Source organism: Equus asinus, chromosome 5 (assembly GCF_041296235.1).
Source record: "Equus asinus isolate D_3611 breed Donkey chromosome 5, EquAss-T2T_v2, whole genome shotgun sequence".
Taxonomy (NCBI): Eukaryota; Metazoa; Chordata; class Mammalia; order Perissodactyla; family Equidae; genus Equus; species Equus asinus.
Window position 1 is genome coordinate 17835046 of NC_091794.1, and position 13314 is coordinate 17848359.

The window sequence follows — 13314 nt, forward strand, 5'->3', positions numbered from 1 at the left end:
GGGGGCCGGCCTGGTGGAGCAGTGGTTAAGTTTGTGTGTTCTGCTTTGGTGGTCTGGGGTTAGTCAGTTCAGATCCCGGGTGCGCACATGGCACTGCTTGGCAAGCCATGCTGTGGTAGGTGTCCCACATAGAAAGCAGAGGAACATGGGCATGGATGTTAGCTCAGGGCCAGTCTTCCTCAGCAAAAAGAGGAGGATTGGTGGCAGATGTTAGCTCAGGGCTAATCTTCCTTCAAAAAAAAAAAAAAAAAGAAAGGAGAAAACCAGGATGTGTCAAGGGTTAAAAGCAAGTTGACAAGGCATATTCTTGACATCTAATTTTTAGTATAATCTATCTACTGCATAAATCTGAATGGTTACAGACTTAGGAATAGGAGAATAAGTTGAATGAAGGGCTTTAATGCCATGCTAAGTAGTTTGAACTTTATCCCAAAGGCATTGAAGAATTGAGAAATTAAGCAGGAAAATTAACTTGACTATTTTTTTTGTATTTAAAATAGTATTTTTGTAGTAAGGGTAAATATCTAGCAGCAAGGGGTATAATTGGAAAACTGTTGAAATACAGATGAGAGAAAATATTGGTTTACCTACATTGTGACAGTGACAATAGGGAAAGGGGAATGAATTGGTAGCTATTAAGGAAGTAGAATCAAGACAATGGGTCGAATGAATCATTGCTAGGGAAAGCGAAGAGAAAGAAGCCAGGAGCACTATGAAGTTTCTGGCTTAGACAATTTTTGTCTCCAACCTGAGCATCTCTTGGAATTTGTCCTCTGGGCTCTTTGCTTCTGACCACCCTAGTTAAACGCCTTGATCCATGGGAGCTAGTGTTGCCCTCCTTATCAAGGACCTAAGTCAGACATCTTTTGGAGGGTATTAGGATAGATCCCAGCTGACATCCATAGTCAAGATCCCAAAGTTAATTGTAGGTGGTCCACAAGATTTATATAACCTAACCTGACTTTTTCTTGTGTAAGTGAGCCACATCAAAGACATTATGAGACCTATTGTCTCCTCTGCTCTAGTGGTTTGTTTGGCTCCTAAGTAAATCAACTTGCATTTATTTTAATGAATCGTTATGTTAATATCTGTCATTTCAACAATTTAATGATTACTTTGATCTTTTTAATATGCTTCTCCAAAAAACTATAATTTATTATTTTCTCTTTATTTTGTTTTTATTGAGTAGCCCCTCTGTAACTATTCAGTGGCTTCCTCCTAAACATTGCAGGTCACTTGTTGGTGTCACAGTACAATCACTGCCTAAAACACCAATTTTGTAATAAAATAAGCATTGTAATTTACAACCCTAGGTTCTATGTAGTTACAGATAATAAAGTATTTGCTGTAACATCGCCAGACTGTAGAAAAACCGTCTTCTAGGAGAAGCATGGACACATGAGTAAGCCAGGCTAGAAAATCTCTCTCTAACAAGAGGTTGTCATTTCCTTTTGAAAAAGAAAAACCTCAAGTGGGTATGTTGAGATGAAATGCAACATAAGATATAACATATTAAGATTGGCCTTGATAAGAACCTTTTTAAAATTTCCCTGGTTGTTGTGTTGGAACGGACGATAAACCTGGATAAAGATGATATTGAGGTGGTTTTCAAATTATCAATCTTCCCCCAAATTATCACTATGGTAAGCTGATGTATGGATAAATAATTAAAATAAATCATAAACATAAGAATATCAATAATAGCTAATGCTCTACTAAGATCTTTGACTACATGTTCTCTATTAATTCTCATGATAACTTTGACAAAGACTCTATCTTTAGACCTGTTTTAAATATTAGAAGACATTTGGAATTATGGGAAAGAGTATTTGAAGTGGTGAGATGCTGAGAGATGTGGACTCTATGTCTGTTCTACTGGGCCATGTGCAAAGTTTGTGATTAAGCTGTTGCCCACCCCCCGACCCCACTCAAGCTTCCAAAATGTTCTGGAGCACTTAAGACTAAGCTAGTCCCCCAAGGACACATCTAGGGTGGTTCATTTCTCTTCAGAAAGAGTATTCTGGGGATCTGATGACAGATCTGGGTAGGGTAACAGTAGAGTACTGAGATGGTGGTTGGACATTTGTCCAACACTCACGAGAATGGCCAGCACAACTGGTTGTGGAGATCCTCCCATGGCTTAAAGGTTGACAGTGGCAGCTATTGTGAGTCTCTCCAAGATTTTTAAGGTTTGGAGGCTAGTAGTCTTCATTTTCTAAATTATCCATTTGTTTTAATAATAAGGTTACTGAAAAAGAGTTCATCTTTACTAGATTAAGCTATTATGGAATCATCTGTTTGTGGAAAGAATATGTTTCTGATCCAAATTTAAGATATTCACACACACACAGATAACAGTCTATATACTTGCTTCAATGGGAAAATATATATACTGGTATATGCTACATTGTATATTTAAATCCAATATGCAAGTAAGGTACTGAAAAGAAAGCATAGCAAAATTTTTCTGCTCTTTGAAAAGGGAAAACAAGAATATTAAAAAGTAAAAAAGAAATAACGTGTGCGAAAAAAAGATTTAAAAATTTTAAAAAGTAGCATAACTAAACACTAACATAGTTTCATATATAGATGCTCGCCTGAATTCTTAAATGCATTATTACATACGCTTTTTCTCTGCCTAGGATACTCTTCCCTCCCTTATTTTCTTGGCCAAGTCCTAGTCATCCTTGAGATATCAGCATAAATTCCCCTCAGGGGAGCTTTGCTGGCCTTGCAGATTTTGCTATATGGCCCTGTTTTATGGTCTTATTGAATGCTATAATTTTCCTTTATACTATACAAATCTAATTAAGTGGTTATTCATGCAATTATTAGTTTAATGCTCTGCTTTCTTGTTGAACTATAAGCTCCATTTGTGCAGGGACCATGTCTGTCTCCCTCTTTACTTTGTCCTTTTACAGAGTGGGCATTCTATAAACATCTCTTGTCAAAATAACAAATCGTGAGATACAGATCAAGATTAATCTGAATATAATTTGTATTGGTGGAAGACAATTTTAAAACCAATACACAAGTAAGACAATAAAAAGAAAACATAAGATTTTTCTTTATTTTCTGCTCTCTGTAAGGGGAAGGTGAGATATTAAAAAATAAAAATGCAAGGAATAAATGACAGCAATCAGTAGAACAGGTTGAACCATTAATCTCATTTAAATTGTCACTATGTAGTCAAAACCCTTTACCTGCAAAGTGCACAGGTTTAGTTCTCCCACATACATATACTACCAAGATTGACTCACGGAACTTTCTGGAAAGTACATACAAGAAAACACAGAGAAAGAAGTTCCTGAAACTTAAACTGTAGATCATATGTTCTCTGTGTGAAATGTGATGTCATACTAATTCTTAAATGCTAACTAAAAAGAGATGATGATAGTTACTTGCAACATGTACTTCTGGAATTCAACTTAAAGAAATGAGTTTAGTTTAACATTATATATTTCCTCCAAACCATGAGGGCAGAATCTAGGCTCAACATATTAATAATTGGTTGAGTTATAAAATTAGAAGTAAGACAGATGGAGCTATAGCATTAACGGAGTTCAAGAGTACTATCTGGGGGGCCGGCTCCATGGCTGACTGGTTGAGTTCTCGCACTCCGCTTCAGCAGCCCAGGGTTTCGCAGCTTTGGATCCTGGGCGTGGACATGGCACCACTCATCAGGCCATGCTGATGCGGCGTGCCACATAGCACAACCAGAAGGACCTCCAACTAGAATATACAATTATGTACTGGGGGGCTTTGGGGAGAAGAAGAAGAAAAAAAAGAAGATTGGCAACAGATGTTAGCTTAGGTGCCAATCTTAAAAAAAAAAAAAGGAGTACCATCTGGCAAGGGTTCAGACTTGGAATGAATTGAAAGGGAATTTCAAATACAGTGATTAAAACCCAACATCCAATGAGAAATGGGATTTCAGACCCTCTGGAATCCTCTTAGCTCCTCCCAGCGCAATGTTTTCCCACTCACCTGATAAAAATACAAAATATTTCTTAAGTGAGATTTCTATACTCTGTGTTGATGTGAAATCCGGCCTCTGGCTTAGACAAGAGAATTGTGCAGCACCTCCTATGTCATTCTCAGCCCAAAGGGCTAAATCATCCATGTGCCTTCTTTTTTCAGGTATAGAAAGCTACAGAGGTTGTAAAAACGTTTGTAGAAATGGAATGCATAGAAACTCTTTCTGTAACCCTGAGCAATCCTGACACCACATGAGGCATACTTGAGAAAGAGACTTCCTCTAGAATATGCAAAGAAAGATTTAGAAACAAAGTAAAATGAAGATGGGAGCAGCGCTGCTCACAGAAGGGAGATCAAACACTCCATAGAAAATACATGTTACGGTGCAATTGCCCTCTGGGAGTTACAGGATTATGAAAGTCTAACTTAATTAAGGGAGAAAATAGGTCACATTTAACAACCACATACGTGACGCATCATTTTGACTATATAGAATAACTGAAGAAGAGAGAAAAATTAAGAAATCAGAAATCAAACAACTGCAACCACGGAATGCACCAGTTGCTTCTCTTCCATCTATGTCAGCTATATATTTTGATTTTGTACATATGAAAGATTCATCATTCTTCTAATTTCCCTCTTTAAAAACACTTGTAGTATACTTGAAAAAGAAATTTCAGGTGTCAAAAGAAAGAGAAACAAAATGGCCCAACAATAACAAAAAAAGATAGATTTGAATTAAGAGGTAAAAAATATTCTTCTCCTCATAAAACATACCTTGCACCCTCTTTCCGTCCTCCTCCTCGTGTCATCAAATGACAGATAGTCAGGTACCTGTGAACCTTACGTGGAATCTTCCCCCTTTCAGGGCTCGATGTCCCCATGGGGTCGAGCTAATTACAGGTACATTTCCTCTGCAAGGCAGTCACACTCTGTACCATTGAAACCACAATTAATAATTGAACAAAGCTAGCTGGATTTTTTTGCTCACACGGCCATGAGTTGCAGGTAGCTTTGCTGTCACACAGGGAGCAGAGCCTCTTCTTTGGGTATCTCCAAGAAAGGCTTTGCTTTAGAGGTTGAAAAGAATCACCCCCTGTTTCCAAATTTTGAAAAGAAGGGAGAAAACCCACAAAAACCACACGCACACACACAAAAATCCTACTTGCCTTTGTAGAACAGTAAAGGAAAATTTTCTCTCCTGTCACCAGGAATATGATGATGATCAGGTGGTTATTTAGGTCAGATGTGAAAGAGATGAAAGAGCAGACTTGGGAATTAATATCTGTTGTAAGGGAGAATTGGAGCCTGCCCTTGAGTCTGGGAATGCAGCAGGGAGTTAGTTTTGCATGTGCCAGAATAGAATTTGACCCACAGAGAGAGCCTAGCTAGAGGATTATGGAAGAATAAAGTTCTTTCCCTTGAGATGCCTTTAGGAACTTAATGGAGAATATCCCTAATGCTCCGTGGAGTCATAGATGAGAGCAGAAAATCCCTGTCCTGTGCCCCAAGCCACAGTCTGGAGCATGGGTCTGCAAACTATTTTGTAAAGGGCCAGACAGAAAATATTTCAGGCTTTGAAGGCTAAGCCATCTTTGTCGCCACTACTTAACTCTGCTGTTTTGGAACAAAAGCAGCCATAGATAATATGTAAACAAATGAGCATGGCTGGGTTTTGATAAAACTTTATTTATGGGCACTGAAATTTGAATATCATATATTTTTTGCATGTCCAAAAGTAGAATTCTTCTTTTTATTTTTTCCAACCATTTAAAACCATTCTTAGCTTTCAGGCAGTACAAAAGTGGGGCAGGCTGAATTTGGCCGAGGGACTGTAGCTTGCCGACCCCTGGCCTGACTATTGGGAATCCCTGTGAGTACACTTATTTTTCCAGTTGATTTTGAAGTCTCTAAGGTTCTCTGAGTGTATGTAAATGTTACCTTTACTCTGGAAGATCTGGCTTGCCCTCTGGTCTTTTATTGACTTGAAACATCATGGGTAACCAGGTTATTCAAGGTTCAAGTCATATGAACATTGTCATTAAAAAGTTTACTAGAGTTAGCCATGAAAATCTTAACTCCTAGACCAAGCCTGGAAAGACTTTGAAACCCTGATTCTATCTCATTATTTTCCTGAACGCTATGGGTAAAAAAGAATATGTCTTTGGGTTCAGCTCACCAATACTATTTTTCCCTGAAAAAAAACTATTACTAGTCAATAGTGTACCAAAGGAAATAAAGACTTTTTATTAATAGGGTTCATTCCTTGATTAGAACTTGAATATAATCTATCTTCCTTTTTTCTTTCTTTTATCTACCACTTCTTCCACAAAAAATTGAGATTATAAGTAATATATTTATATAGATATTTAAATTAATTAGAAAAGGTGAGATATAAAAATAATGGCAAGGAAGCAAGATGAAAGCAACAATTTGGTCTGTTTATGGATTTGATGTCAGAAAATCCCACATAGTTTAAAATCTATTTATTAACCTACAACTTATATATGATTTCTTATATTCTTTTACAGATTGGGCCATAAATTTGGCTCTAAGTTTGGTAATAGTCAATACAATCAAGGACTCATGATCGTTTATAAAAATTCACTGAGCTCATTCATAAAAACTAACCATCGATTGGAAAAAGGACAATAGAAATATTGAAAATAAAGAGGAATTTCCTCAGAGGGTCCTTTCAAAAGGAAACTTGTAATAAAATTAACAATCTCTCAAAAACAACACTATAGAAAATGCAATGATTTTAGAGGATATCTTCTTTTACATCTTTAAATATGGGTCAAAACTTTTATACCAAATTGTCATTCAGTAAAAGGAATTCTGCATGGGATGGGGGTAGGTGAGGTGGGATTGGGAGATAATATAATTCCATCCGAATAGAATGTGGTCTTCAGGTTTAATTTAATCCATAGGAAAGGTATGTGATATCCAGAGGTTCACACTGCAGATAATGCTCCATATGCATTTTTTTTCCATATGAGGTATAAAATGGGTCCGAGAGGAAGTGAGCTTGAGGGTGATTTCCCAAACAAGTACCTCATTTACTGCTTCTATATATTATCAATAAATGACAAGTCACATGCATTAACAATAAGGATGAGTTTTGAGTGACACTCTCTTAAGAAAATAGAAGCTTCTAATAAGAACAGCTGCCTATATAAGGAACCATTCCATAAGTTGGTCCAAACTTCACGTGAGAAATTAATTTGAGGGCTAACCCAAAATGGAGGCCCATATTCTCAGTCTACAAAATACAGTTTTTTAAAGACGCTATAACCAAGCACCACCCTGGCCTTTTAGAAATATCTCAGGATAGCTCCTATTGCATATTTAGCTTTGCACAACAGCTTTTCTTGGTCGTCATTCCAAAATGAATACGTTGTATGTTAAATTTCTAGATGCTTATAGGAGGAAACTTTAAGAGAATTCAGATATAACTTAGTTAAACATTGGGGGATATCTACCAAAATACATGACATTTTATAAGAATAATTGATCCACAGCTCATCTCTCCAGAAAAATTAAATAGCAGGCTATGGTTTTGCATACAAGAAAATGTAATCTTTAGAGCAAGGGAGTATGCATGCAGTTAATCCTAAATAATTTGGTAAAATGTTTAAATGGAGCTCAAAAAGCAGCAGGGCCTCAGAACCCAGTTATGGTGGTGGTGGTGGGAAGGTGGAAGAGAGGATGCAGAAGACATTCCTGGGAAATGATTTTCTGACTTTTACTGAATTAGCATCAATAGCTGGGGATCCATAATGAGCTCACACAGCTTAGTCCATGCCTGATGCCCCTCCTCAGAGCCAGATGCTGAGGACAGGGCATTAGAAATCACAAACGATTTCATATTATTCCTGAAAGATTTCTTCACCAAGTGTTACATATTAGAAAACAATAGTTAAAAGCAAGACAAAACAAAAAAATACAAAGAACTATGTAAATTTAATCCATACAAAACATTGCCCCAAGACACTCAACCACCAAACTGGCATACATTTCAGACAGAATAAGTTATTCACTGCATTTAATGCTTCTATATTTGTCACCTTGGGAGAGTATTTATTGAAAATGAAATAAGAGCTATCTATCTATGTCTTTCTCTCTCTAATATAATACTATGTTTGTAGACTTTATAGATGAACATATTAGCAAAGACCAGGGAGGACCCTAAATAAGTCTTATGTCACAATTCTATTAGTGTTTTAATAACAAGATACATGCATGCCTTTCGGATCCAGTGGAATCTCAGAAGCATGAGGATATTTTAAATAGTGTGTGGTATCCTGGAGACTGGAGGGTTACTTACCAGTTGGTGTAAGGTGTCTCCAGGTAATAACAGGTTCAGGACGGCCATTGGCCATGCAGACCAAGGTCACATTGCTGCCCTCATTCACAGTGACATCTGAGGAGATGTTGGAGATCTTTGGTGGAACTATAAAGACAAAACCAAACAGAATATGTAACCATGTCAGTAAAAGCAAGTTTGGAGCACTGGTCCACACAACTGAAGTGGCAGATTTGACCTAAGTGCTTTTACGACTTGAATCATTTGAATTTTTGTGTTAAGAAGTCAGTGTGCTTTAGGACTCCTTAGAGACTTAGTGAGCAGATGAAAAGCACGGGTCTTACTAAAAGGTGAGGATCTCCCCACTACAGCCAAGTGCTATAGGAAGTACACAGAGTAATATAATGAAAATGTCCTAACTCTTTTCTGATTAGAATGTACCTTATTTGGATATTAGAGAGCATGCACATTTATACATATTAAGAATAAATTTTCTTATCACTAAATGTTACCTACATTTATTTTCTATGTATACAAAATGCATATAGCCCAATCTTTCCTCCAAATGTTAGGAAAAGAAAAACAGTGTTATTTAGTATAAGATTGCACAGTAGTGTTAAGGTGTCGTATTATCTGGTTACTTATAATCTAGCCACATAAAGAAACCATTGGTTGGCCTCAATCACCTTGGTGTGTGACAGGGTGGATGATGTACCTTAGAGCTTAAAATTGAATTAATAATGCCTGTGTCATAGACAGATAGACATTAGAAAAATACTACTATTACTTCAAATACTATCATCATCACTACTACTAAAAAGTTAATAATAGCTAACTTTATTTACTATACATAAGACCCTAAGTAGAGGGTATTATTTACAAGTATTATCTCAATAACTCCTTATAATAAGGAAATAATATCCTATGAAGATTTTATTTACCGTTGGGGGACTGATACATAGAGGGGGTCAGGTGAGAGGCAGAAAGCAGATTTGAATCTAGGCAGACACCAGGGCCCACACTCTTAAGCACTACTTGAATGAAACTTCGTCTTCATAATCCAGGCTACCAGATGGCCAAAAATGATGGAAATTACTTTTTGGTGATGTGAGAAATGAGTCCCCAAGGGCTAGCTGTACTGCGGCCTGACTTCCTTCATTAGTGTTCAGGGCGGCAACATCAGATCTCATATTGGTAGGCTTCAGTGGGAAGTGAATTACTCACAGATTTCGTCACAGAGGTTATACACTGATTACAAATAGCAGAGTTTATGGTTCGACTGTGATTTTCCTTTTTTTACTCGTAGGAGCTTATGCTCTCCCTGAGAAAGTATGCGTCAGGGAGAGGGAGGAGGACCAGAGAGCATGAAGGACTTCAATAAGAAACAAATCTTATTTTTTCTCACTCTTCCTGCCCTTTAGGAACTCTATGTAGTGATGAATAAAACAGAAACATTTTCTGCTTGTAGAAGCAGCTGCCTGAGCACCATGTGATCCCTGGAGGTCCCTGTTAGAAGACATTGATGGTACTTGGGCAACTCACCAGAGCAAAGAGTCACAAAGATAAGTGGGATGAGGATTCCTGTGACCTTAACATTCCTCTCACAATGACACCTTATGTGGCCGCTGGGTAGGAACCAGGGATTCCAAATCAAACCCAACAGCAAAAATGGAATGTAGTTGATTCCCATTGTTTAGCAACTTCTATTTATAGATTTTCTATTTCTCCTTTCAGCCATTGGGGTTAAGGGTCATCTTCTCATATTCATAGATTGATATGTAATATATTGTCCTAGGCTGTTACAATGAGGACCTGAAAAGTTACGCCTATATTATAGGGAAGAACATGAGGCACAGATAGGAAAAATGGCTTGTCAAGGGTGATCCCATTAAGAAATATGGCTAGGCTTAGCACTCAGAGCCCCTGATTGTCCTATTGTTCTATTGTTTAATATTCACATTTTCTAATACCCAGCTGAGTAAACTAAGGTCCTGAACATCTCCAAAAAACTAATAAAATATAAACCCATGAACAAAATTTAAACATCCTAGATGCCTTCCTCAACAATCTAAAATTTGTAACAGGAGGCTATATGTTAATTATAAGAACTCACATTACTCAAGTTGTGGTTAGTTCTGAATTGCAAGAAAGGACATGGCATAGAGAGAAGAAATACAGATGTGTTCTGATAAAAAAAAAAAAAAAGTAGAGAAGGACAGACTCCATATCCCTAATATAAGAGCATGCAAACTGACAAAACAGAAAAAATCTCCAATGATCAAGGCCCCAAAGAGTTATTACCTAGGATAACATTTACTCATATGACCTCTCTTTTATAAGAGGCATATATACTAAGGACTTTGCTTTTACATGGCATGCAAGTTGAGTCACTTACTCAATGTTACACAGACAGATGGTGATAAAATTAGGAACAGAATCTAGAATAATTGACTGCAGGGCTGTTTTTCGGCCACCAAACCATATTGTTTCTCTTAATGAAGGACAATATACTCAGGTCCTGGATCTCAGATGCTGGAGATGCAGAAAGTGTTTGTGTTGAACAGTTAGAAATGAAGTCATGTTGACATTGTATCCCACCTTCCTCAGGGTCACTACCAGTGAGTTTCACTCCATCAGTTATCTTCCTACTTTACTGTACTTTGTACCAGCTTCTTCCCATAAGCATTTACATATGATGTAGTTGTTTTGCTCTAGAAAGAAATCCGTCACCAAATGTTACCCTCTTACTAACTTTCAACCTCTCCCTCTCCAAATTTCCTCAAGGAACTTTTCTATATCACATCTTCATTTCCCATTCACACTTCAACCTTCAGCGCAACCTAAATTCTCTCATTAACCTCCAAAGAAACTACTCTCAGAAAGCTTACCAATTTCTTTGAACCATGTTTCTAGATCCAAAGAACAATTTTTGTTATTATTGTATTTTTCTCTGAAGTATTTGACTTTGCTTTGAGGTTATTTGACCATAATCTCCTTCTTCCAGTCCTTTCTCTTCTTGGTTTCTAGGTCACCAAACTCAACTGTTTTTCCCCTTAGCCCCCTGGCCACCCTTCACAGTTTAACTTTTGGGCTTATTTTGTCCTTTTCCTTGAACATCTGTGTTCCTGAGAGGTTGATCACTGTCCTCTTTCTTCACACCATTCACTATGAGTGATCTCATCTACTCTCGAGCTTCAGAAGCTGAGGCCATGCTTGACATTCTAAAATAAGTACTGGTAGCCCAGATTTTTCTCATGACCTTTATACCTCCATTTCCAATAGACTATTCTACATCTCCGTCAAATGTCTCAGATACCCAAGATTCCAAATAGTCAGAACTGAGGTCATCATCGCCCTTCCCACAGAACACTTGTAGTCTTGTGCATTACATTAGTGAATACTGTCATCATACAGACGGTTGCACAAGCAAAACAAGAAAGTTATCTGCCTTGACTGCTCCCTTTCCTTTATGGCCACCATATAAAATGGACCCTCAAGTTCTATGACTTGCATCTTTATTTATAACTCTCACATTCATTCTTTATACTCAATCCAGATTCCCACCAGCCATCAACATTTCTTTTTTTGCCTGAATTACTGCAAGAACATTACAACTAGTTTCTTTGCCTTTAGCTTTCCTCTCCTTAAGCTCACTGTCATTCATTCACCACACTACAATCAGAATTTTTTTCCTAAATTGCAAATGCGAGTATAGTAACCCCTGATTAATCTCATTGCCTTCAAGATAAAATCCAAACTTCTTAATATGACTTAATAGGCCACTTGATGATTGGCCCCTGGTTATCTCTCTAGCCTTATTTCCTATTCCCTTTTTAACGTATCATCCAGTCAGATCAAACAACTGTGGGTTCCTGGAATATACCATCTTCATTTACTCCCAGGCATTTAACATTCTATTTTTTTCTACATGAAATATTCTTCTGTCAACTCTTCATGTGGTTGGCCCCTTTTCCCCTCAAGTTTCAGCTTGTCAGCTTGCTTTCTCACTTTTTCCAGGAAGACTGTCCCATCATTCCTTACCCCACTGCACCCCTGGCCCCATATTGGGTGAAGAATCCGTCCTGGGTGTCTGTGCCACACTGTGCCCTGTGTTTCTCTACCACAGCCCTGAATCATAATTGCTGGATTACTACTTGTGTCTGTCACTAAACTGAAAGAGCCAGACAGGAGGGCCTTTGTTTTCTTGACCAATGAATCTTACAGAGCAGGTACTTGGAATATGGTAGGTGCTCCCAGAGTGTTTGAAAAAAGAAATTAATGAGATTTTCCCTCCAACCCTTTTCTGAGTTCAAGGATGTCATCTCATTGAATTTTTGTTAGAAAGGAGTAAGCTTTTATTTTGAACCAGTAAAACACATATTTTATCAATATTTCTTGAGCTACTCCTCTAGTCATCTATTTCACTAACAACTTCTTTGACTCTTAATGAGAAAAACTAACCATGGAGAAGAGAAAATTTTGTATGTTTTAGGAGCAGAGGAAGCAAGATAAATTTGGTGTCCAATTTTCTCAATTATAGATTTTCAGGTTTTAACTTTTTAAATTTTCTGTGCGGAGTCATTCATACATATTTTTTATGTGTGTATATAAATATCGCTGTATGTGACATTTTTAGTTCAATGGTTTAACAGTTCTTTCCTACTTTCTTGTAGCAATTCATGTCGTCCACATTTACACCATCGCTGATAACATATCATTAAAGTAGCAATTCAAAGTTGTTATTCTGTTATCTTGTAAAATCTTTATAAAGATTCCAGGAGGTAAAAAGTGTTCTTATTACTACTGTCATTTTACAGACATAAAGATACAGGACAAAAATGGGTAAAAAAATCACATAGCTAAGGGATTATAGAGCTAGGACCAACACCTAAGGTTTATAGGTTTCCCAAACTCAACCCTTCCTCTACATCACATTCACTTTTGCAAAAGTGATTACAAATAGTATATTTTTCTCTATCTTAATTCTAAGTAAGGATGACTACTTAGGAAATACTGTTTAACATGATCAT

At 37.2% G+C, this 13314-nt stretch overlaps 1 protein-coding gene across 3 annotated transcripts in view; it reads right to left on the reverse strand.

Annotated features, from left to right (window-relative positions):
• The window catches only part of LSAMP (limbic system associated membrane protein), a 597408-nt gene that overhangs the window by 198001 nt on the left and 386093 nt on the right, over positions 1–13314 (reverse strand). For all 3 annotated transcript variants that reach the window (XM_044771561.2, XM_044771559.2, XM_070508918.1), the window contains exon 3: positions 8306–8431. In XM_044771561.2, coding sequence (XP_044627496.1) covers positions 8306–8431 — 126 coding nt within the window. The remainder of the gene's footprint in view (positions 1–8305; positions 8432–13314) is intronic.